The 23294-nt window shown below is 35.1% G+C and overlaps 2 protein-coding genes across 4 annotated transcripts in view; one reads left to right on the top strand and one right to left on the bottom strand.

Moving 5' to 3' along the window:
* The window catches only part of rtf2 (replication termination factor 2), a 65187-nt gene extending 53779 nt beyond the window's left edge, over nucleotides 1-11408 (bottom strand). For 2 of the 3 annotated variants that reach the window (XR_015492495.1, XM_087255043.1), the window contains exons 1-5: nucleotides 11247-11407; nucleotides 8804-8898; nucleotides 7743-7836; nucleotides 3572-3711; nucleotides 2105-2183 (exon numbers count right to left, since the gene is read on the bottom strand). Coding sequence is in view for 2 of the 3 variants with exons in the window: in XM_087255043.1 (XP_087111169.1) it covers nucleotides 2105-2183; nucleotides 3572-3711; nucleotides 7743-7836; nucleotides 8804-8898; nucleotides 11247-11315 (477 nt within the window). In the remaining variant the exon portion in view is untranslated. 3 annotated transcript variants of the gene reach the window in all.
* Nucleotides 1-23294, top strand: part of slc12a5a (solute carrier family 12 member 5a) — a 2560186-nt gene that overhangs the window by 463953 nt on the left and 2072939 nt on the right. The gene's annotated exons all lie outside the window — the stretch shown is intronic.

Below are 23294 nucleotides of genomic sequence, written 5' to 3'. Positions count from 1 at the left end.
GTTTCTGAATCATTGTCTTGTGGATGATATTTATATGTGGATTGTCAGATGATATTTTCCTAGAACTTCACAAGCTTTCTAAATCAGTGGTTCCCAAAGTGGTGGACGGGACCCCCTTGGGGGTCGCAGTACAATGACAGGCGGCCGCATGGGGATTTATAAAACTATAAACTATGAAAATATATTTAATAAACTATAAGAATGGCCACATTTTAACCACAACCCACAGAAGATAAAAATAGTCGGTTTAATAGTAAAAAAAAACAACAACAACATGCAAATGAAAAGCCATTAAATTTTTTTGTTTGAGAATGATCTATATTTGGCGGTCTCTAAAATTAAACCAAGAATAGACTTGTGCTGAAAACATTGCGCCCACCAGTCTTTTTAGCTTAGGTTAATATTTAATTAAACAAATTGATAAATGACTATAAACATGATATGGTTGTTAGGCTGTTGCACTTTTTTGTGTTGTCAATATGCTCCTGTTTATATAGGCCTATTGTTGTGTGCGCAATATTTGTACATTAATAACCACCTCAGAGCAATTTTGGGTCGCGAGTCACTGGCATTGTTATTTTGAGGGGTTGCAGGCTACAAAGTTTGGGAATCCCTGGCCTAATGATGTGCAGTATACTTTAAGCATCAGCAGGCTTTTTCTTTAGCTATGGCATCTTCCATGATTCTTGTGCATACAGGACATTGTGGTTTCCTTAGAAATAGTTGTACCTGCTAATTCTGGGTCTTTTTGAAATGCTTCTCATGTAACTTTTCAGATGACTCATTTCACTCACACACACTCGCATTGCCAGTGCGCTCAACACACCAGCTATTGGTGGGGTGAAGAAACAGTGATGGAGCCAATTCGGTGGATGGGGATGATTGGAAGGCCATTATTGTATATGGGGCGATTGAGGGAATTTGGCCAGGACACTGGGATTACACCCCTACTCTATATAAGAAGTGTCATGGGATTTTTTTGACCACAGAGAGTCAGAACCTTGGTTTAATGTCTCATCCGAAAGATGGTGCCCACTGACAATTTGGTGTCCCCTTCACTTTACTGCAGCATTAGGACACACACCGAGTTTGAGCGCCCCCTGCTGGCCTCACCAACACCACTTTCAGCAGCAACCTAGTTTTCCCATGTGGTCTCCCATCCAGATTGACCAGGCTCAGCCCTGCACAGCCTCAGTGAGTTACCAATCTTGGGCTGCAAGGTGATATGGCTGTGGCTACTAGTATTTAAAAAATAGCAAGTAAAATATCACATATTGCCATCATGGCAAAGATTAATTAATTTAGTTATCATAAAGTAGTAAAAACTATTTTGCTTAATTACTTCAAGTGTTCACACTTAGCTGACGATTGATTGTAAAGTGAGTTTGGCATGCTGTTCCGGGGGAGAGCCCTGAGCTCATATGATCCTCGAGCCCGGGGCTCCCTCCTGTTTGCAGGGTAAAAGGGGAGTTTAAGCTCAGGTAGGTTTCGAGAACCCCCTCTCCCCTTATTTAGGGCTATTGACAAATTAGAAATGGCTATATAGATATACTGCTGCTTAAGAGCTCGCCTTTAATGCCAATTTAGATTGATCAATTCACTTATGTCGCATGTCTTTGGATTGTGGGAGGAAACCGTAGGACCCAGGGGAAACCCACGTGAGCATGGGGAGAACATGCAAACTTTGTACAGAAACGCCAACCCGCCTGTTAAGGACCTGAAGTAGTGATGTTCTTGCTGTGAGGCAACAGTGCAAGCCACTGGGTCGCCGTGCCGCTCTTTAAAGAGAAAGGTGGAGGAGTATGAGGTGGAAGGGGGCGAAGACAACTGAAGTAAGAAACTCTGGTTATTTATAGTGAGTTGGGAATCATCTGATTGGTGAATCATGTGTTAGCTAATGCGAGACCAGCCGTGATCAATCATAAGCACGTGATCCCCTCGAAACTAGATTTAAAATATTTCCCAAGTGAAGTTCATTTTTAAAGAATTCAAATTTCACAGAAGAGCTAATCATTTTGATTTTAACTGCAAAATCACTGATAAACATGTTGTGTTCAATACTTTTTTTCCCTTGCTGTATTCAAGAACATCCCGTTTCACCCACCTTATGGCAGATCACAGTCTTGACCTCTCTTAGCGCTCTTTCTGAGAAAACACACCCACAGGTTTGCAAGAAGAAAAACCTCAAAGACAAAAGACAAAAGCACTGAGGTTAAAACCACAAAAAAACAGGAAGATGTCAAGAGCAGGTTTCATTTTAGGGGGAAACATGCTGAACATGGAAGAACTAACACATATTTTCCACTATAGTTAAAATCGAAACTTAAAAGAACATCCATCCATCCATCTATCCATCCATATATCCATCTATCTATCTATCCATCCATCCATATATATATATATATATATATATATATATATATATATATATATATATATATATATATATATATGTATGTATGTGTGTATGTGTGTTTGTGTGTGTGTGTGTGTGTGTGTGTGTGTGTGTGTGTGTGTGTAGAATTTTAACATTAAAATATAAGAAAAATATGAAGCGCTATGAATACTTTCCGTATGCACTGTATATAAACCATGAGAAGTTGTACTCTTTTATTTTTCTCTACTGTCTAATAGTAATAGTACTATATAGTATAGTACAAATAGCAGTATAAAACAGCCACTTAAGTTACATAGTAGGAATGTTAAAGTAGGATATAATAACATTATGAAAAATATCAAAACAATTAATTTATTGCTTTTATAACACAACACAAATTGGTGTATGAAGTATGTTACATATTATATTACCGGTAAACACCTTGCTGTCGAGACTGCTTTCAATGCCAGTGTTATAAATTTTTTTAATTGGGTTTATTTTTATATTTACATTTCTATTCATTCATTCATTCATTTTCTTGTCGGCTTAGTCCCTTTATTAATCCAGGGTCGCCACAGCGGAATGAACCGCCAACTTATCCAGCAAGTTTTTACGCAGCAGATGCCCTTCCAGCCGCAACCCATCTCTGGGAAACATCCACACACACTCATACACTACGGACAATTTAGCCTACCCAATTCACCTGTACCGCATGTCTTTGGACTATGGGGGGAAACCGAAGCACCCGGAGGAAACCCACACGAAGGCAGGGAGAACATGCAAACTCCACACAGAAACGCCAGCTGAACCGAGGTTCGAACCAGCGACCTTCTTGCTGTGAGGCGACAGCACTACCTACTGCGCCACTGCCTCACCATTTACATTTCTATGTAAATTATATATATATTATTTATATGCTGTTTTTACAGTGTCTATACAGTGGAAACTACTATTTTAAAAAATACTTTACATTTTTATTTTTCAGTTAACATTCAATTTAAGTAAGACCATTTTTTTTTACCTAAAACATTTATTTATTCTCATTATTTATGGCAACAATCAGGTATTATTTCAATACTGAAGTGTTTAATTAGTAGTTTTCTGCCATCCTAGTTGAACTGCACTGTGATAATTAAACTATAAGTTAAAAAAGCCATATTTTATCTGGGTAATAATCTATGCTCGTGGCCTTACTTGTGTTTTCCACTCATCTCCAATCCCACAACAGGACAGATGAACATGGCGAGGTGCATGTCTTCATAACAGTCTCCTTTAATATTTCTCCTTTCACCTTCCCATGCTGGATTGTCAGTCAGATTCAGCTCCTTCACATCCTGTCAAACACACAAGGGTCACTACATTCTACTAAAAACTACATTTCATAACTTGAAATATTGTAAATATCAGCTCAAATTAAATAACATTAAAATATATATACCATTTTATAAAAAATATATATACTAATATATAACTATTAGTAAAAACCATACATCTAAAATCATTACATTAAATATATTTACTGAAAAAAACATGCAAAATTATTATTATTATTGTTATCAACATTTCTTATTCAAAACTAGATTTGATGCACTTAATTTAATCTTAATCTAACAAAAACACTAAAAATATGAATAAATAATAATAATAGAAATATGCATTAAAAACATAAATGACATAAAAAACATTAAAAAAAAAACATTATAATTAAAATCACAATCAGAAAATACAGAAATTCAAATGAAAAAAAATTTAAATAATTTTGTGCATTATTTTAATTTACTTCTGACTACTACATAAACCAACACAATCACAAACAGAAATAAAAATGTCAAAATAAAAATAATTAAAATAACTAAAAGTTTTTAAGGACGTTTTTATCCAAGTAAAGAATATTTCATCAACAATTTAAAAACACCCATACACTCATTTACACACATAAACCATGACCTTCTTGCCGTGAGGCGACAGCGATACCCACTGTGCCACCGCAGCGCCCATAATATAATTAAAAATAAAATAATATAAAATAATATAATATAATACAAAATAATATATATATAAATATACAATAAAATAATACAAAATAACAAAATATTCTAATATAATATAAAAAATATAATATAATATAAAATGACAAAATATAATATAATATAAAATAAAATAATGTAATATAAAATAAAATAATATAAAATAACAAAATATTCAAATATAATATAATACAATATAATATAATATAAAATAATATAATATGACATAAAATAATATAATATAATACAAATATTATAACATAAAATAAATAATATAATGTAATATAAAATAATATAAAATAAAATCATAATATAATATAAAATATACTATAATATAATATAAAATAATTTAATATAAAATAAAATACAATATAATATAAAATAATTTAATAATGAATAATATAATATAAAATAATATAACACATAAACAAAAAAATTACTAAATTAATTTGACCTTTTTTCATTTCTTTTTCTATAATTTTGCTCTTTAACAGTAGAATTTGAAATATATTGGCTCTTCTGCTTCTTTTTCTCATGCACTGTGACTCTGTGGTTAGCACTGTCATCTCACAAAAAAAAAAAAAAAAAAACACTGGTTACAGTTTGGCATTTCCCTGTGCTCGCATGGGTTTCCTCTGGGTGCACTAGTTTTCCTACAGACTAAATGTGAATTGAATAAACTAAATTGGCCATAGTGTATGAGTGTGTGTGTGTGTGTGTGAACAAGTGTGTATGGGTGTTTTCCAGTACTAGGATGTAGTTAGAAGGGCATCTGCTGCGCAAAACATATGCCGAAATAGTTGCCAGTTCATTCCACTGTGGCGACCTCTGAAATAGAGACTAAGCCAAAGGAAAATGAATAAGTGAGTGGTTCTGCTCATATAGTGATTATGATGAGTATTTTGTTTTGACAATTTGAGATTACAGATTTGATGAAATAGTTTTCCATTTAACTGATCAAAATGCATACACTTTTGTTTAAAATAAGAATAAATACCTACCAATGGGAGTGCTTCAAATGTTAAAGTAATTTTCATAGTTATTGCGACATGTTTATAATAGTTTTAAGCATAAAATCACAAAATATTGGTTAAATTATATATTTTTATTTAGAGTACTATGGGTAACAAAACAAACATCTATTGCAGATCATGCGACATTTAAAGCCATGACTACAAATACACGCATTTCTGCTCTGATTTGGGACCATTTTAAAGCCTTCGAATGTGAATCATCAAACCAAGGCTTTATAAGATCTTTCAAAAATCCTATTTGGCGGCACAGTGGCAGAATGGTTAGCACCGTCACCTCACAGCAGGACAGTTGATGTTTCTGTGTGGAGTTTGCATGTTCTCCCAGTGTTGGCATGGGTTTCCTCCAGGTGCTCCGGTTTCCCCCAAAAACATTTGGTATAGACGTTTTTCTTATCCTATGTTCACACCAGAAGCGGACTGCGTGTCAAGATTTACATGGTAAGTCAATGTAAACGCGCGAATAGACATCCTAATACGTGCGAATGGCCGCGTTATCCAATCAGGAGCTTGCTCTTGTGGGGGGCGTGATGGTGACATAGGGCCTGTTGTTGGTGTCCCCGGGGAAATCCTTCAGCCGACACCGACAACTGTTCATCAAACTGGGCTTGGGTCAGTCAGAATCACTGCTGAAAGCCTCCATCAACCAGGTTAAGTTTCTAGAGGAGTTTATGAACTCATAGAGCTGGATGCACCTCTGAAAGGATCTAGTTGACTCGGACACGGCCCTAAACGTATCAACGCTATTTTTCAGCCTTCATAAAGCACATAAACACTGGTATTTTTAAAATAAAATCCATGTTACCCATTTAGCAACAAAGCTAGAGTCACCGGGCAGACAGAAGCCCTGCCCATTACACAAGTCCGGGTCCTTTCTAAAGTGAATTTGATGCGTGAATGAAGCGGATTTGATGCGCGAACAAAGCAGGGTTTGGCGAGCGAATGAAGCGAGTAAACTCAAATGTTTACGCGGCTATTTAAGCGCGAATAGCACGATTTATACGCACGTTCCGCATCTGTTGTGAGCACAGCAATGCAAAATTACCATTATGCTTTGAGTGATTGCGCAAGGAGAATGTAACGAACATCCAGTCGGCAGCTGATGCTTATAAACTGTCACATTTGGACAGCTTTGAAATGATAGTTTTAATCTATTTTACCTGCTTTTATCATCTTTGAACTAATACTGTTTTTGTCAGTCAGTCCAAGAGGAAATGGAATGAACATAGTGTATGAGTGTGTGTGGATGAGTGTGTATGGTTGATTCCCAGTACTGGGTTGCAGCTGGAGGGGCATACGCTGAGTAAAACATATGCTGGATAAGTTAACGGTTTATACTGCTGTGGCGACCACTGTTAAATCAGGGACTGAGCCGAAGGAAAATGAATGAATGAAAAAAAAAACCTCTCACACACAGACGCACACACATTTGCACAGTTCATACATGAGCAATATCACATGAGTAGCAGTGCGATATGGCTGTATATCGGCACTGGTGGGAGTGCCTTAGTGCCCCACTGCTACGAGTGTGATATTGCGTTTATACAACAGTTTGACGGCATAATTGTGTATATAAAAACAAAATCAAACATGGAGAGTCTCAAAAACCCTTTTGTACGAGGAACTACTTTCTTCCGGATTCAAATCATAGGCTGCGTCCGAAACCGCCTACTACTCAGTAGGTACTGCATTTGAATTTAAACGTATTACTCGGCCGTTAGAAAAGTACGTTCTATACAGTATGAATGTGAAAAGTATGAATGGAATTCGGACGTACTACATCCGCCATTTTGTCATGGTCACGTGACCTACCTGTGTCAGTTGCGTCGCTTTACTTCCATTCATGAATTCTTTCGCGGGGCATCATGGGATAGCGCAGCATGCATGGGAAGCGCACTGCGGAATCTCGCCGGAAGTAGTAAGTCATCCGGGTACTTCTCGCATACTGATTTTCGAATTCTATAAATTCGGACATACTACTCGACTCGCATACTGATTTTGGCGTACTATATAGTATGGACGTATGCGGTTTCGGACGCAGCCATAAGCTGACAGTTTAACAGTTGAGCGTGCATCTTTTAAACTTTAGATCTGTAGTGTCTGCTTTTTGCTGGCTGTATGTGGGCGGAGTAATACACATAGGGTAAAGAGGCAGTAGGAGTTCTGATACTGCAGAATATCGCACGGCTATCAGCCAATCAGATTTGAGAACCAGACAGAACTGTTGTATAAAGAGGCAAATCACTCGAGGAAAAGCTTATTTCTCACTGTCATCTAGATAATGACAATTTGTAAGCATTTACTGACCTTGAGGCTACGAATGTGAGCCACAACCTCTGTGTTCGGCCTCTCTGCTGATTTATCCAACAAGTACTCAATGATGGCATCTTTATTATACAGTCTGGGGAAAGAAAAAATACTCATTTTTAAAGCAATTGCCTACCATTTAAAAATATATATACTTTGCAATATATTTATCCAACAAAGTCGCCATTTCTGCAGATGCCCATTAAGTGATTAAGTAGTATTACAGGCTTTTTACATTCTGCACATACTGAGGTGTTATAAGTAAATCGGCAAAATGAATTTTAATATGGTAAATTATGCCAACCAGAGCTGCATTCTTATTGGTCAATCATTTAAACAAAATATTCAAATTCTATTGAAACCTGTGGAGCTTTCCGTGAGGATCCATCCATGGCTTCAGCTGTGGTTACGCGGATCTTATTTCAGATACCACAGTTAAACAATGGTTGGTTATGCAAGAACAATAGCATGCGATTATAAAAGAGATTAAGTAAGGTAGTAAGCCATTAGCATTTAAAATTAATCCCAAACAGGTGATCAGACGTGTGAAGGGTGTGAAGTAAAGGTCATGTTTCAGCCTAAAGGGTTTTAATATGTGCAAATGACCATGTGATTATGTGGGTCAGAGATGAGCCATTTAGGCCCTTAAAAAGGATTTTCAATTTATACACATATAAAACATTTAACAGCAAGTACAATACCATACTTTAATGTGAAAATAAATGATTAGAATAGTAATGTTTCAAACGGTTATGAGCTAGTGGGCATTCAGGGCTCTGCTCTTAAATGGTTTAGATCTTATTTGTCAGACAGAAGCTTTTGTGTTAACGTGGGTCAGACCTTTTCATCCTCCAGAACCCTGACATGCGGAGTTCCGCAAGGGTCTATACTTGGACCTATTTTATTTTCTTTATTTATTTTACCTTTAGGATCTATTTTTCGTAAATATGGGGTGGACACTCAGATTTAAGCCCTTTTTAAATACATGTGACAACATTTACTGATCTAGCTTACAGTTTGACATATAAAGTATGTAATTATTACAATATATAATTATTTACCTGCCCAGCTCACAAGCGACTATGGGCCGCTTTAGCTTCTCCTGGCTCAAAGCACAGTATTTCCATTTGGCAGCGAGCTCTGCATTTTTATCAACCTGCAAAAAACAAGTAGGCCTGTCACAATAACTATTTTTTGTTGTATTAGATATTGCACCAAAATATATTGGGGTTAACAATAATATTGTCATTTTAGGACAATTTTATGTCACTATCACTGTCATTTTCTGTTATTTAATGTCAGAATGACAATACGATATCATCACAAAGAAGACCACATAATATTTTATTCTTAAGAATATTTAATTTAATTAGAGTCATTTTATAAATTTAATAATTTGGTATTTGAAGCATAACGTGAAAACATATATCCCAAATAAATAACAATACTTGTTAACAAAAAGTACGTGGTATAAAGTAACAGAGGCTGTGATGTCTGCTACCAGATTTATTTTCAGCTGTCAAATACCCACATTAAAAAATATACTATAGTCATTGATAGTAAATACTTTAGTGTTTTTAACCATACTGACACCTGCAAGAGATACAGATGTTGTGCAATCAGCTAAAATGTTGTTCGAATTTTTTTTTTTTAAGTATGGGTGATATATAATCCATCACCAAAAATTACTGAGGTCATGTCAATGTGTTGTGTGCTAAGATGTTATACTGATCACTGTGACAGGCACAGGCCTAAAAACAAGCTCTTGTTTATCATCCATAATTATAACCATAACACTGGTGGTGGATGTGGAGATTCCCCCCAACATCTGTAAAGCGCTTTGAGCACCCAGAAAGCATTATAAAAATAGAAGGAATATTCAAAATAATATAACACCAGGTATTAGGTATTAAAAATTTATGATTTATGAGGCAAGTAAGATTTACTAATATTTAATGGCATAACTAATAACAATAATGTGGAAATACACATTTTAAACTTTTAAACAAAAAAACATCGGCACAGATGCAAGAAACTGCGAAATAGTTTCACAAACAGGGCTTAGCCAAGACTAGGTCTTCGTTAAGTTAGCATATTTAAACCTAATATAACATTGTTTTTAAAAACACACACCTTACTGGTGTGCATCTGGAGACACACTGACATATTTTAAGATATCTAAACAGCAAGTTATTACACCTCAAACATGCAATAAAATCTAAGACTAACCATGTAGTACCTAACTTATAGTACCTAACTTATTATTAAACACTTTTTAGACTCAGATATAAAAATTTTAATGATAAAATTTCATTGTATTAAAATAACACTGTCTAATATTTTCATTTAGTTTAACTTGATCTACTAAGATCTAACTATGACATGGTGAGGTGAAGTTGGATTTATATTCGCATATTTGGACAGTCTCCTTAAATAATAATAATAATAATAATATATTAATATAATATTTCAGAAAACTATTATTTGAAAAATCTAAATAAGGAAATCATATTAGCAGCCAACGACTATCAAAGTACAGCATTGTTCACAGTCAATTAAAAAGTGTTAACGTTGTTTTGAAGTCATAACATGCGGTTTCAGACCAAATATTCAAAGTAGCATGGTAAACAATATAAGGACCCTTAAAATGAACGAATATGCGAATATAAAACTTCACTCCAATTTATGACATAAGCTATCAAAATAGCAAACAATACAAAAAATTAAAAAATAAAAAAATAAAATAAAAAAAACCCTAATTAAAATGCTCAAAAAAAATTATAATTGTATCCAGTGATCTCAAAACACATACATCCAGGATTCTACATATTCAACTAAAATAATGAAAATATTTTTTAAAGATCACTTTTATTTTAAACATTTTTATAGTAAGTATACTACAAAACATTTTATTTCTGTGAATATTTGTGTGTGTGTGCGTGTGTGTGTGTGTGAGAGAGTGTGAGCAAACCACTGGAATTATGGGTATGAATCACTCTTGGATTTATTTTTATATCCAGTAAGCATTCTAATTAAGTAGTTTATTAAATGGTAAATAAAAATAATCGTAACACAAATATAATTATAACAATTCATTTACATTATAGTGCTATAGAAAATGCCATGGTACTTCAAAGTAAAATTATAATACTTGGGTATTCTGAAATAACGTTATGTTAGTAACGTTAAGTTAACGTTACGTGAATTCATTTTAACTTTTAAACATCACTTATGTTAAAATCTTTTTAGTACAAGTGATTATTGATCCAAAAATCGTGAATTTAAGTACAATGGTGTATTTTAAAATACGTAGTATCTCCTAGATACATATCTAACGTTAACGTTACCAGAAAAAATAAGTCAATCGTCGTTTAATTCAACTCAACAGCAGCTTAAGAAAATAAAAACGATAACTTACATACATATCACGAGTGCTACTATGCTACATGCTAATTTATTGATGATTGGCGTCAAATAAACAAACGTTTTACTTAAACTCTTTACCTTTTCGACCTTTTTCGGTCCCTTGACTAGTTCGTGTCTTTTAGGAATGGTTCCTCCGTCGCATCCCATGCTGGAAAATAAGAATTAAGCAGTTTTACTGACAGAACTGACTGACGGCTGATGCTAAAGGATAAAAGTGTAAACAACCGAGGAGATACAGTGAAGAGCGTCAGAGGTGAGTTCGGGTTTATTTATTTTTTTATACCGCCGCTTAGTGAGCGCTTTAAATATTACACTGTAAAATAACACATATAAACACACAAACCACAAGATGGCGGTCTATACTCAGTGTTCGTTTTACGCGGCGAGTTCAACTCTTATGGCGGGGATCCTTATGACGGAAGTGATGAAGGTCTTTATAAACGTATAAAATTACTACATTTAGAGCTAAAGAAATAAATACTATTAGCATTTTTTAATAACAGAGTTATTCAGTGCAACAATATTGAGTGAAAACGAAAGGGAATCAAAACAACAAGAACAACAAAATGTAAATAATAAAGGTAGTTTTGGATGTTGGGTTAGCATTAGGGTAACTTAGATTTGAACATTTCCTGTTTTTTTCTGAACAAACCCCTGCTGAAAAATCCAGCTTAAACCCGCCTAGGCTGGTTGGCTGTTTTTAGCTGGTCAACAGGGCTGGTTTTAGAGGGGTTTTGGCCATTTCCAGGCTGGTCATCATCAGGCTGGAAAATGACAAGCTAAATCCAGCTAAAACCAGCTTGACCAGCCTGGTTTAAGCTCGACATAGCTGGTTTTGGCTGGGCTCCCAGCCTGGCTTGGCTGGTCAAGCTGGTTTTTGCTGGCCATCTCCCAGACTGACCAGCCAAGACCAGGCTGGAAATGGCTGGAAACCAGCCTGGAAGTGGCCAAAGCCCCTCTAAAACCAGCCTGGTCGACCAGCTAAAACCAGCCAACCAGCATAGGCTGGTTTAAGCAGTTTTTTCAGTAGGAAACAAATAAATAATAATGTCTGTCATCTATTTTAGCATGATTTATAGAAAATGTTGACTGAAATGTCATTGAGTTTATAGGTGGGGATACTTATGACGGAAGTGATGGTCGATGTCTTTATAAGCGGCTAAATTAGTACATTTGGAGCTAATAGCATTTTAATTCAGGGTTATTCAGTGCAACAATACTAAGAGAAAACGAAAGAGCGCTTTGAAACAATACAAGTTAAATTGGGCTAAGGTAGTTTTGTATGTTGGGTTAGGGTTAGGGATTTGTAGGTATATTATAATATATCCTTTTTTCTAGACAGACAGATAAATAAATAAATAAATAATCACTGTCATCCATTTTAACATGATTTATAAAAAATTTCTACTGAAATGTCATTACGTTTATAACACAAAAGACTTGAATATTCTATAGCCTACCAAAATTCTTGCCAAGTGTATAAGAATCAAGGGTTATTAAATCTAAGCATACAATTAAGTCTACTTATTTTTCATAGGCATATGAGTCTATATAATTAACAGGTCATAATGCAGTTAAAATGTATATATGTTATGAACAATTCCATATGTGACATTTGCAGTAAATCTAAGCATCTCAAAATATAAATACATAGAGAAAGTATACATTAACGTTTTATTAAAACATCTGTTTATTTCCAAAACAACTAACCATAGAGTTATAAGATAAAAAAAATATTTTTATATTTTAAATGAGGAAAATAAACATGGATTATGGATGTGACCAAAACAGTTTGCAAGTTTTCAGGATACAACATGCTTTGTAGAATTTCTGTGAATTAATCTGCACAACCCAAAATAAATATTGCTATCAAAAGGATAAAAGTTGGCTCAGTAAAGAAAACAGGTATTGATATAATTTTATTTTGCATTTGTGAGGAAAAAGCTTCATTATGGATGTGACAGATGTGAAATTGGCACTTGTGTGACTTTAGTAAATCAAATATAATTGTTTAAAAACACTGACAGAGACATTTGAGTATTGTGGTAGTACTGTAAAATGCAAGCACAAAAGAACTTACAAGAGGTTTCGCCATTTTTGTGAAAACTTTATGTTTTTCATGGCAAGGTTGACATTTGCATGGAATTGCTTTTACACTAAATAACAAAAAAAATCTTTGTTTGTTTGTTTGTTTGTTTGTTTGCTTGCTTGTTTGTTTCTTTCTATTTTTGTTTGTTTGTTTGTTTTTCTTTCTTTCTTTCTTTCTTTCTTTCTTTCTTTCTTTCTTTCTTTCTTTCTTTCTTTCTTTCTTTCTTTCTTTGCTCAGTTGTTTGTTCGTTCCTTCGTTCATTTCTTTCTTTCTTTCTTTGCTCAGTTGTTTGTTCGTTCCTTCGTTCATTTCTTTCTTTCTTTTTTGCTTGTTTGTTTGTTTCCATTTTTATTTGTTTGTTTCCATTTTTATTTGTTTGTTTGTTTCTTTCTTTCTTTCTTTCTTTCTTTCTTTCTTTCTTTCTTTCTTTCTTTCTTTCTTTCTTTCTTTCTTTCTTTCTTTCCATTTTAGTTTGTTTGTTTGTTTGTTTCTTTCTTTCTTTGCTTGTTTGCTTGCTTGTTTGTTTCTTTCTATTTATGTTTGTTTGTTTGTTTGTTTGTTTGTTTTTCTTTCTTTCTTTCTTTCTTTCTTTCTTTTTTTTCTTTCTTTCTTTCTTTCTTTCTTTCTTCCTTTCTTTCTTTCTTTGCTCAGTTGTTTGTTCGTTCCTTCATTCGTTTCTTTCTTTCTTTTTTTTTGCTTGTTTGTTTGTTTCCATTTTTGTTTGTTTGTTTGTTTGTTTGTTTGTTTCTTTCTTTCTTTCTTTCCATTTTAGTTTGTTTGTTTCTTTCTTTCTTTGCTTGTTTGTTTCCATTTTTGTTTGTTTGTTTGTTTGTTTGTTTGTTTGTTTCTTTCTTTCTTTCTTTCTTTCTTTCTTTCTTTCTTTCTTTCTTTCTTTCTTTGCTTGTTTGTTTCCATTATTGTTTGTTTGTTTGTTTGTTTGTTTGTTTGTTTGTTTGTTTGTTTGTTTGTTTGTTTGTTTCTTTCTTTCTTTCTTTCTTTCTTTCTTTCTTTGCTTGTCTGTTTCCATGTTTGTTTGTTTGTTTGTTTGTTTGTTTGTTTCTTTCTTTCTTTCTTTCTTTCTTTCTTTCTTTCTTTCTTTCTTTCTTTCTTTCTTTCTTTCTTTCTTTCTTTCTTTCTTTCTTTCTTTCTTTCTTTCTTTCTTTCTTTCTTCCAAAAAATTCTTCTGTTGTCACATTGTTTCATGTTGTTATGCACATTTCTAGAATGTATGCGCATGCGTATTCTTTCATTTCTTCGATGGTTTTGTTTTACAATATCCCGAAATGTGCATAATCTATAGCTCAAAACAACAGTTGATCCCATTATCTTAAAGTTTATAGATTACTGACTACAATTCTCATAATTTAACTCAATACAATCTACTCAGCACTCCATAAGAGTCCATTGATATTTCTTTTGAAGCATCACTATTCTCCCATGGTCATTTTTTGATGGGAAAATGTGTTTATTTCATGTTAAGTCACTTATTTTGTCCCTTTCACTACCTGGTGTCTTTTAGGAATGGAGTGGACGACCAGACTGTCAGTGTTGCTGCTGGTTAAACAGCGTTTTCATGACATTTCTGATGCTGTGGACAATGAATATGAATCGAAATTGTCAGTGACAGGCCACTTAGTCTAATTGTGTGGATGAGAGCTGAAGGTTGTCTTAGGAGAGGAGGTGAGTGCTAATAAAGTCTATTTCCTGTGCCTTCAGGAACGACTGATTGGTTTAACATTGACGTGCACATCAGAGTGACCATTAGTTTGTGCAGCGGTATGTAAAGTACAACTGTGGCTGTATAATTTATTACAGGGCATTGTGTAAAACCATGATTATGTTGAAGAAGCTGCTGCGTGTTTATATTTACAATATGAGCTGTATTGATAACAATAAATATCGCTACATTTTTCAATTAGTTTTATATTATCGAATAAAGCCCACACAGTTCATCTCCATTATCTATTTGCTCTACCAGTAATTCAGAAATTTCGTTATGCGTCTTATTAGATTACGTATGCCTCTCTCATGGCTAAATGTTTTGCAATATGGATTTTCATTAGATCAAGGAGTGCTCTAATCTGTTAGTACACTCTTTCAAATACTTTAAAGTGTCTTTCAACACAGTGGTGCGGATCCATATGCGTTTTCTTGCTCTCTCAAGCCGTAATAAACAAATTCACTCTCTTAGACCCGCGTCTGAGCGCGCTCGGGAAAGTACAGCCATTTATCTGAATTTAATTGCCATTACATTTACCCCTCAAATTGAGTTTAGCTCGAAGTCAACATCAAATCAAAACTGACCTCATGCACTTTCTTACACATGCATGTGCCTGAGTTTATGGTGCCTGCCTGCTATACCAAGGATATCCCAAAACAAATATTTTACCTATATGCATTTGGCAGAAAAGTCTTCATATCATAGTAAAGCATCCTTTAGAAATGATTTTATTTCAGTGTGCTATGAGTCTAAGTCTTTTAAAATAGAATTAAATATCCGTCTACTATTTACTTCTCTGAAATGTACTTAAAAATTGCACTTAAGTGTACTTGACCTAACATACTGACAGAAAAATCTTAATATATTTGTCATTGACATACACTTAAGTATTTTCCCAGTACTGTGTTGTGGCTGGAAGGGCATCCACTGCGTAAAACATCTGCTGAAATAGTTGTCGGTTCATTTCGCTGTGTCGACTACTGATCAATAAGAGACTAAGCCGAACAAAAATAAAGCAAATGAATGAATATACATAAATATATAATTACATATTCTAAAGTTAGCTGGCTTTTGTTATTTCGTCTAAGTGGCATCTTAAATAAATAAATACACACACACCACACACACACACACACACATATGTGACTTCAACTGTATGTATATATGTGTGTGTGTATTTATTTATTTAAGATGCCACTTAGACGAAATAATAAAAGCCAGCTATATTTAGAATTTATATCTATATAAATATATGTGTGTGTCTGTGTGTCTGTGTGTGTGTGTGTATATATATATATATATATATATATATATATATATATATATATATATATATATATATATATATATATATATGTATATGTATATGTATATGTATATATATATATATATATATATATTTATATACATATATATATATATATATATATATATATATATATATATATATATATATATATATATATATATATATATATATATATATATATATATATATATATATATATATATATATATATATAAAATACTATAAGCTGTTTTTGAATGGCAGTCAATGGAGTAATTTCAGCAGGGGCCTAAAAACATTCAGACTTTAATAAAACAAATCAAACCAAAAACTAGATCAAAACTGTTGATCACACTTTGTTTAAATGTCCAATTCACGGTATTAACAAACTATTAACTAAGATTTTAGCTCAATAAACCACTAATTTGCTGCTTTATAATAGTTTTTAAAGTAGTATCACGGGCTTAGGTATTGGGTAGGATTAGGAATATAAAATAAGATCATACTTTATGAGTGCTAATAAACAGTTTTTATCTTAATAATAGGCAGGTAATAAGTCAGTAAACTGTAAAAAAATGTATAATAAATTAGTCATGACAACATATGTTTTTATTTTATTGTTACTTAATAATTCAACACAGGCTCATTCTGAAAACGTAGTCCCACAGATGTTTCTGGAGACCGCGAATTATGTAGCCGGAGATACGTGTGACTGCATTTCATTTTTTTTAAGTGAACCCTACGGGGCGGTGTGACGCTGTTCCTTTTGGTGCTTACCGGCTGACCGCTTACCTCCGTGTGGAGGGCTTTCCCGCCGCAACCAGCTTGTCTAGTTAGCTCATCATGTACGTCGGCAGATTTGAGATGCAGAGAGGAGTTGACAACTTCAATGACAACCAGGTTCGAGTCTGGGGTAGAGCGGTTCCAGAAATGAGGCAAGACAAAAACAGAATCCAAAAAATAAAATGAACAACAGGGTGAGAATGTGGTAAATTCTGAAAACGCGGTAAAAATCAGACGAGGACTTTTCTTTTTCTGGACGGCTTTTGTAAACCGTCGGTTGGGTTTAGGAAAGTAAGCGGGTGGGCTGGTCAATCAGTAAAATTGGTTGGGTTTAGGGAAGGAGGAGGGTGAGTCGGTCGATTGGCTGGTCGCCCAGTCAATCATTCAGTCATTCAGTCTGTCGACAGCGGCTTCTGGTGGGTTTACACGAGAACAGCGCAGGCGCGAACGGCATTCGCGAAAGCCATTAGAGATGCGAAAAAGCGCACACAGCAGCCTCTCGCAGATTTGCGAAAACTAAAACTGCAAAAATACGTACCTCCCAGAACAGATTTCACAGTCTCCAGAAACGTCCGCAGGACTACGTTTTCAGAATGAGCCTGGATCTAACTTAATTTTATGTAAGTTACACAAGCTGTAAGTCAGTTTAACATAATATAAGTTCAATGGACTCATACAGTTAATTTGATTCAGCTTACAAATTTGAGGCAACCAGGATTTTTTTACAGTGTAGTAAACTGTGTGAATTGTTGTACTAAGACTACCAAAATGTTATATATCGTCTTTAAAATGCTACCAATATACAACGAAACCTCACACAGACAGATCCTTTCCTCAAATAAAAGTTTGAAGAGAATCTTTTAACGCTCCATTGAAGCGTTTAGCTGAACGTGAGGTGTAATCAGCTTGAACGGCACATAGTGATGAGGCGTGTTTAATTGAACACGTCAGGGGTCACAGGGCAGGGAATCAAATGCATTTAGCATCTCTAATTGGCCCAGAATCAGTGTGTTTGTACTGGCTGCGTCCCAGCCCGACCCAACGAGTCTTCTGCTCTTTTAAGCAGCCAAATTGTGGAACCCAGAGGAATGTGGATTTATTTTTTTCGTGCTCAAGCAGGAAGCAAAGCATACCAAAGAAATCTTGGCCAGCAGATACAGCATAGACATCATACAGCGCATTCGGGGTTAAAATAATACGCCTCATAGCGCGTTCAGGGAGGGGAAAGCATATCTTGATTAGGTTTCAAGAAGTAGTCCATCAAAACACGGAGGGCCATGTGCATTTCACGGCAGACACTTTGAAAACGAGAGGCTTTCTGCGCCTGATTTCCTCTCAGTGCACCTGGATAAGTCAAGTATAGAGCCAATTTGTTAGTCATTATGTCACTTTTTTAGATTTGTGGATTTTTGAGGAGGTTATTAAACCACAGTCGCTATTATTTGCTCCAGAAAGTGCAGGGCCATTTACTAGGAATCATTAATAATTATTATCACTGGTTGCTGCTAATGAGTTACAAATGGACCCTCAAATAAGTGCATTAAAAAGACTAGAAAATAACAGACTTTGACCAAATAGAAATCAGTCAGAGCATTGAAGCATCTACATAGTAACACATTTAGAAGCACATATTTATATTATATTCATTCATTTGGTAGGCAAGTTAATCCACAGCAGTTTGCAATACATTCAAATATTACATTACATTAACTATTTAGTGCATTCCTTCATTTGGCTTAGTCTGTCTCTATTTCAGAGGTTGCCACAGGGGAATGAACTGCCAATTATTCCAATGTTTTTTTTTTACGCAGCAAATGCCCTTCCAGCCACAACCCAGTACTGAGAAACACGCACACATACTCATTTACATACATACCTAGACAATATAGCTAATTTAGTATATTAAATTCACCTATAGCGCATGTGTTTGGACTGTGGGGGAAACCGGAGCACCCGGAGGAAACCCACACTAACAAGGGGAGAACATGCAAACTCCACACAGAAATGCCAACTGGCCCAGCTGGGACTCGAACCAGTGACCTTCTTGATGTGAGGCGAAAGTGCTAATTCCTGAACCACTATGCCGCATAATTATTTAGTTGGTATAAACTATTTAATAACCATAAAAAGATTTCTTAATTGCTGCATATGTCACAAGCATTGGCAATATTGTAAAAGTGCAAAAACATCCCTTAATGCAGCGGATAAATAGGGTAAAGATGTTATTTCCCATATTTGATTGATAAATCACACAGACTTAAAACGGTTTTGTTGTTTAAGTGTGCATATTATCTTTAAATATTCATTTAATATAAAACAATTCAATCATTTTAAACAAAGCTATAAATTGTAACTGGTTTCTACAAAGACAAATAGATAAAATAATCACTTAAAAAGAATAGTTTGCACATTTAAATTTAACATTTAACATTGTCTTGAAGAATGGAGACAAATAGGAACAAAATAACCCTAAATTGTAAAATCGACAATATTTTTATGCTTAAAGACTGTCAAATACACTTTATTTATTTATTGCTGTTTTTTTTCTTTTGTTTGTTTTAAGAGTTACTACCATTTGAAAAACAATGTAATACTTAGGGCCCTATCATACACCCGGTGCAATGTGGCGCAACGCAATTGTTGTTTGCTAGTTTCAGCTTGGTGCAAGAGTTGTTTTGATGTTTTGCGCCATGCTGTTTAAATAGTAAATGCATTTTTGCTCATATGTGCGGCCATAGGTGTTCTGGTCTAAAAAGGAAGGCGTTCTGAGGCGCATTACTAGCGTGTTGCTATTTTGAGAAACTTAAATAGACTAAAAATACAAACTTAAATGGACCATTACAAAGCCGGTCTATTGTCCAGCGCAGACCGCGTTAGTTTTCTCGCTTACACACTGCTTAATACACACAAGATGTAGAGCAATACACAAATATCTTTACATATGAAAAATAATTAAACATTAAGGATATATATAGGATATAAATATAAAGGATTAAAACATTACAAAACATATTATTTTCTAGCCTACATAAAAAAAAATCATACTTTCATGCCTTCATCTCGGGAGGCTTTTTCAGTTTATTCGTGACAATTTGCTTTTGTATAATGTTATTATTATTAGCAGTATTATTTATTATATGCATATTTATATTTGTTTTATTAAAAACAAGCTTAGATTTGTCCACCTGTCAGGTTTTAGACCATATTGGGCACAGCATGTGTATTAGGATATAACTCAGGTATTTGAACACACTTCTTTATTATTGTTCATTTATTCCTTTGCTGGAAATTAGAGCTGAATTTAGAAATAGTTTTGAAACAAATATTTGCGCTTAACAAACGAAATTAATTATTTATAGGCTAATTGATGTCTGTGCGTAAAGGTTTCCCTATCCACGAGAGCGAAAGTGAAAGTATATAATGGAGGCTTATTGCTCATTCTCGCGCTGCAGATGCTCTGTTTAACTGTTTTCTTGCTAGTGAAATGCTCATTTTTTCCACTTCCACTTACTTTACGTCATATAAATAGCAAATGCACCATGGCGCGATGCAACTGACTCTTAAAGGGAATGGGAAATGAGACTCTGATTGGTTTATTCTCAAAACACACCTATAACTCATTAAGAAAATAAGCTCAAGCCTTTTAGACCATGCGCCGTGGTGCAAAGCGGATTTTTCCATCCTTATATTAGCGAAAGTGGGATCTGACACGCCCTTAATGCGTTTGCTCCCTGCGCTTTGCACTCTGCGCATGAATTGTCAAAATAGAGCCCTTAGTGTTTGAGTCATTTTAGACCCAGGTATGTATGGAGCACTTCAATTGTCATATACATATATGACCAATATATATATATATGACAATACCTGACCAAAGTCTTGTCGCCTATCTAAGTTTTAAGAACAAAAAATAATAATAACTTGACTTCTAGTTGATCATTTGGTTTGAAAAGTGGTTTATATGAAAGGCAAAGGCTTCAAGATTATGCTTATTTTACCAAAATAAATTAATATTGACTCCATCATGGGCTTGGAGGACTGCATCCATACATCTCTGCAATGACTCAAATCACTGTTTAATAAAGTCATCTGGAATGGCAAGGAAAGCGTTCTTGCAGGACTCCCAGAGTTCATCAAGATTCTTTGGATTCAGTTTAATGCCTCCTTCTTCATCTTACATGCTCAATAATGTTCATATTTGGTGACTGGGGTGGCCAATCATTGAACACCTTGACCTTCTTTCAACCTGGGCTCATTGTGGAAACGTAGCCCCGCGGACGTTTCTGCGGACCGGGAGACACGTCCCAGGAGGTACGTATTCGAGTGTTTCTTGTTTTCGTGGATCCGCGAGAGGCCGCCGTGCGCGCTTTTTCACATCTCGGGCGCCTCTCGGGAGCGCGCGTCGTTCGCGCCTGCGCTGTTCTCGTGCGAAAAGCTGCCGGATCGGCCGACCCGGCCGCCCTCCTCTTCCTCCTCCTCCTTCCCTAAACCCAAGCGACTTGTCTTCGATTTCGACTGCGTTTTTGGATCCCGCTGCGTTCTTGCGCTTATTTTTAGGATTCTGTTTTTCATCTTACCTGATTTCTGGAACCACTGTTCCCCAGACTCGATCCCAGTCGTTGTAATGTAATGGGCAGCACAAATGTCTTGATACCTCAGGCTGTTGTATTGCCATCTACTATGCAGATCTCTCGCACACCCCCATTCTGAATGTAACCCCAAACCATGATTTCTCCTTCACCAAACTTGACTGATTTCTGTAAGAATCTTGGGTCCATGCGGTTTCCAGTAGGTCTTCTGCAGTATTTGTAATGATTGGGATGCAGATCAACAGATGATTCAGCAGAAAAATCCACCTTCTGCCACTTTTCCAAATGATCAACTAGAAGTCAAGTTATTATGTGTTGCTCTTAAAACAAGGATCCACGACTAGACTTTTGTCAGGTGTATATTAGCACACTGACAAACTATTAAAGCATTAAACAATTGTCCCTTTTATTTCATCCGAAAGTGAATGTTCATAGACGTAAACTGAATATATTTAGTTTGAAAATACCTCACAGTAAAACTGATCATATTTGTTTTAAGAAAAGAAATATTCTTCGTAAATCTGTACAGTTTCAGAGCAATAAAATCTAAGAAATTTAATTAAAGTCTATTCCTTTCATAGTGACTCCTGTGCCTCTCAAAACTTTTGTACACTTCAAAAGCATCAGCATATCATATTCTGAGTCAGTGCATTATGGGTAATGTAGTCCAGCGGTCTAAACTTTCCACATGATTTAGTTTCTCCAGAACAGAAACGCCCACCTCGGAGATTTCCATCAAATATGATACCCATACAGACGATACACGCTCGCACCAATTTTCCTTAATCAAGACAAAGTCAGAATTCATCTGTCTTCCCAAAAGCGCTGTTTCCACTGCAGCAAGCCTCCGTAATTGCTAATAAAGGATGCCTGAAGCCTGAAATACGGAGGGGAAAGCCACACATGTGAAGGAGGATTGGTGTTCAAGCCGGCTGCTCAGGCCTTTTCCATTCCAGTTAGTCTGATGGAAGAGCAGAGGGTTTCTGACAGCTCTTTGGCCAGGCAGAGGTTACCCACCGGGCCCGGGACATACCTGTGGCTGGGGCGAGTGTGTGTGTGTGTTTGTGACATGCGCAGAGCCACAGCTCCTCTCCAAGCACCCCAATAATAACAGAACTCCCTGTCTGAGTTGCATGCTTCTGCATATCAATGAGCTTTTCCACATTCAGCGTTCAGACTTAGAGGAATCAAACTCTGCACATCGAGAATCTGCAAGTGTGTGTGCTGGTTTTGGTGTTTTACAAGGACAGAAATTTGTACAATGACATGGGTATGACCAACACTGTAAAATGTGATTAGTTACTTTATTAAAAGTGAGTAAACCTGCACTGTAAAAATGCTGGGCTCCATACAATTACTTTGTGTTTGGACAACATAAAGAATTTAAGTTAACCTATTGGTTTTTACCAATTTAAGTGGATTGAGCATAAAATAAATGTTTAAAAAAAAAAATTAAAAAAAAAAAAAAAAAAACAAGAATTGTGTTGTTTCAGCTCATTTTAAATAGGTAGTTTGAACAAACAGCAAACATTTATTTTTGAGCATGTTGTCTTAAAAGCAACCCATTGATTTTACTTTTAAAAAGTGAGTAAACTTATTGACTTTACTTAATTTTTATAATTATGTTTGTTTACTTAATAATTATAAGGCAATGAGTTTG

This window comes from Danio rerio, chromosome 6, assembly GCF_052040795.2.
Source record: "Danio rerio strain M-AB ecotype USA chromosome 6, GRCz13ab, whole genome shotgun sequence".
Taxonomy (NCBI): Eukaryota; Metazoa; Chordata; class Actinopteri; order Cypriniformes; family Danionidae; genus Danio; species Danio rerio.
The sequence above is the reverse complement of the archived record's forward strand: the minus strand, read 5'-3'. Positions and strand labels throughout refer to the sequence as shown.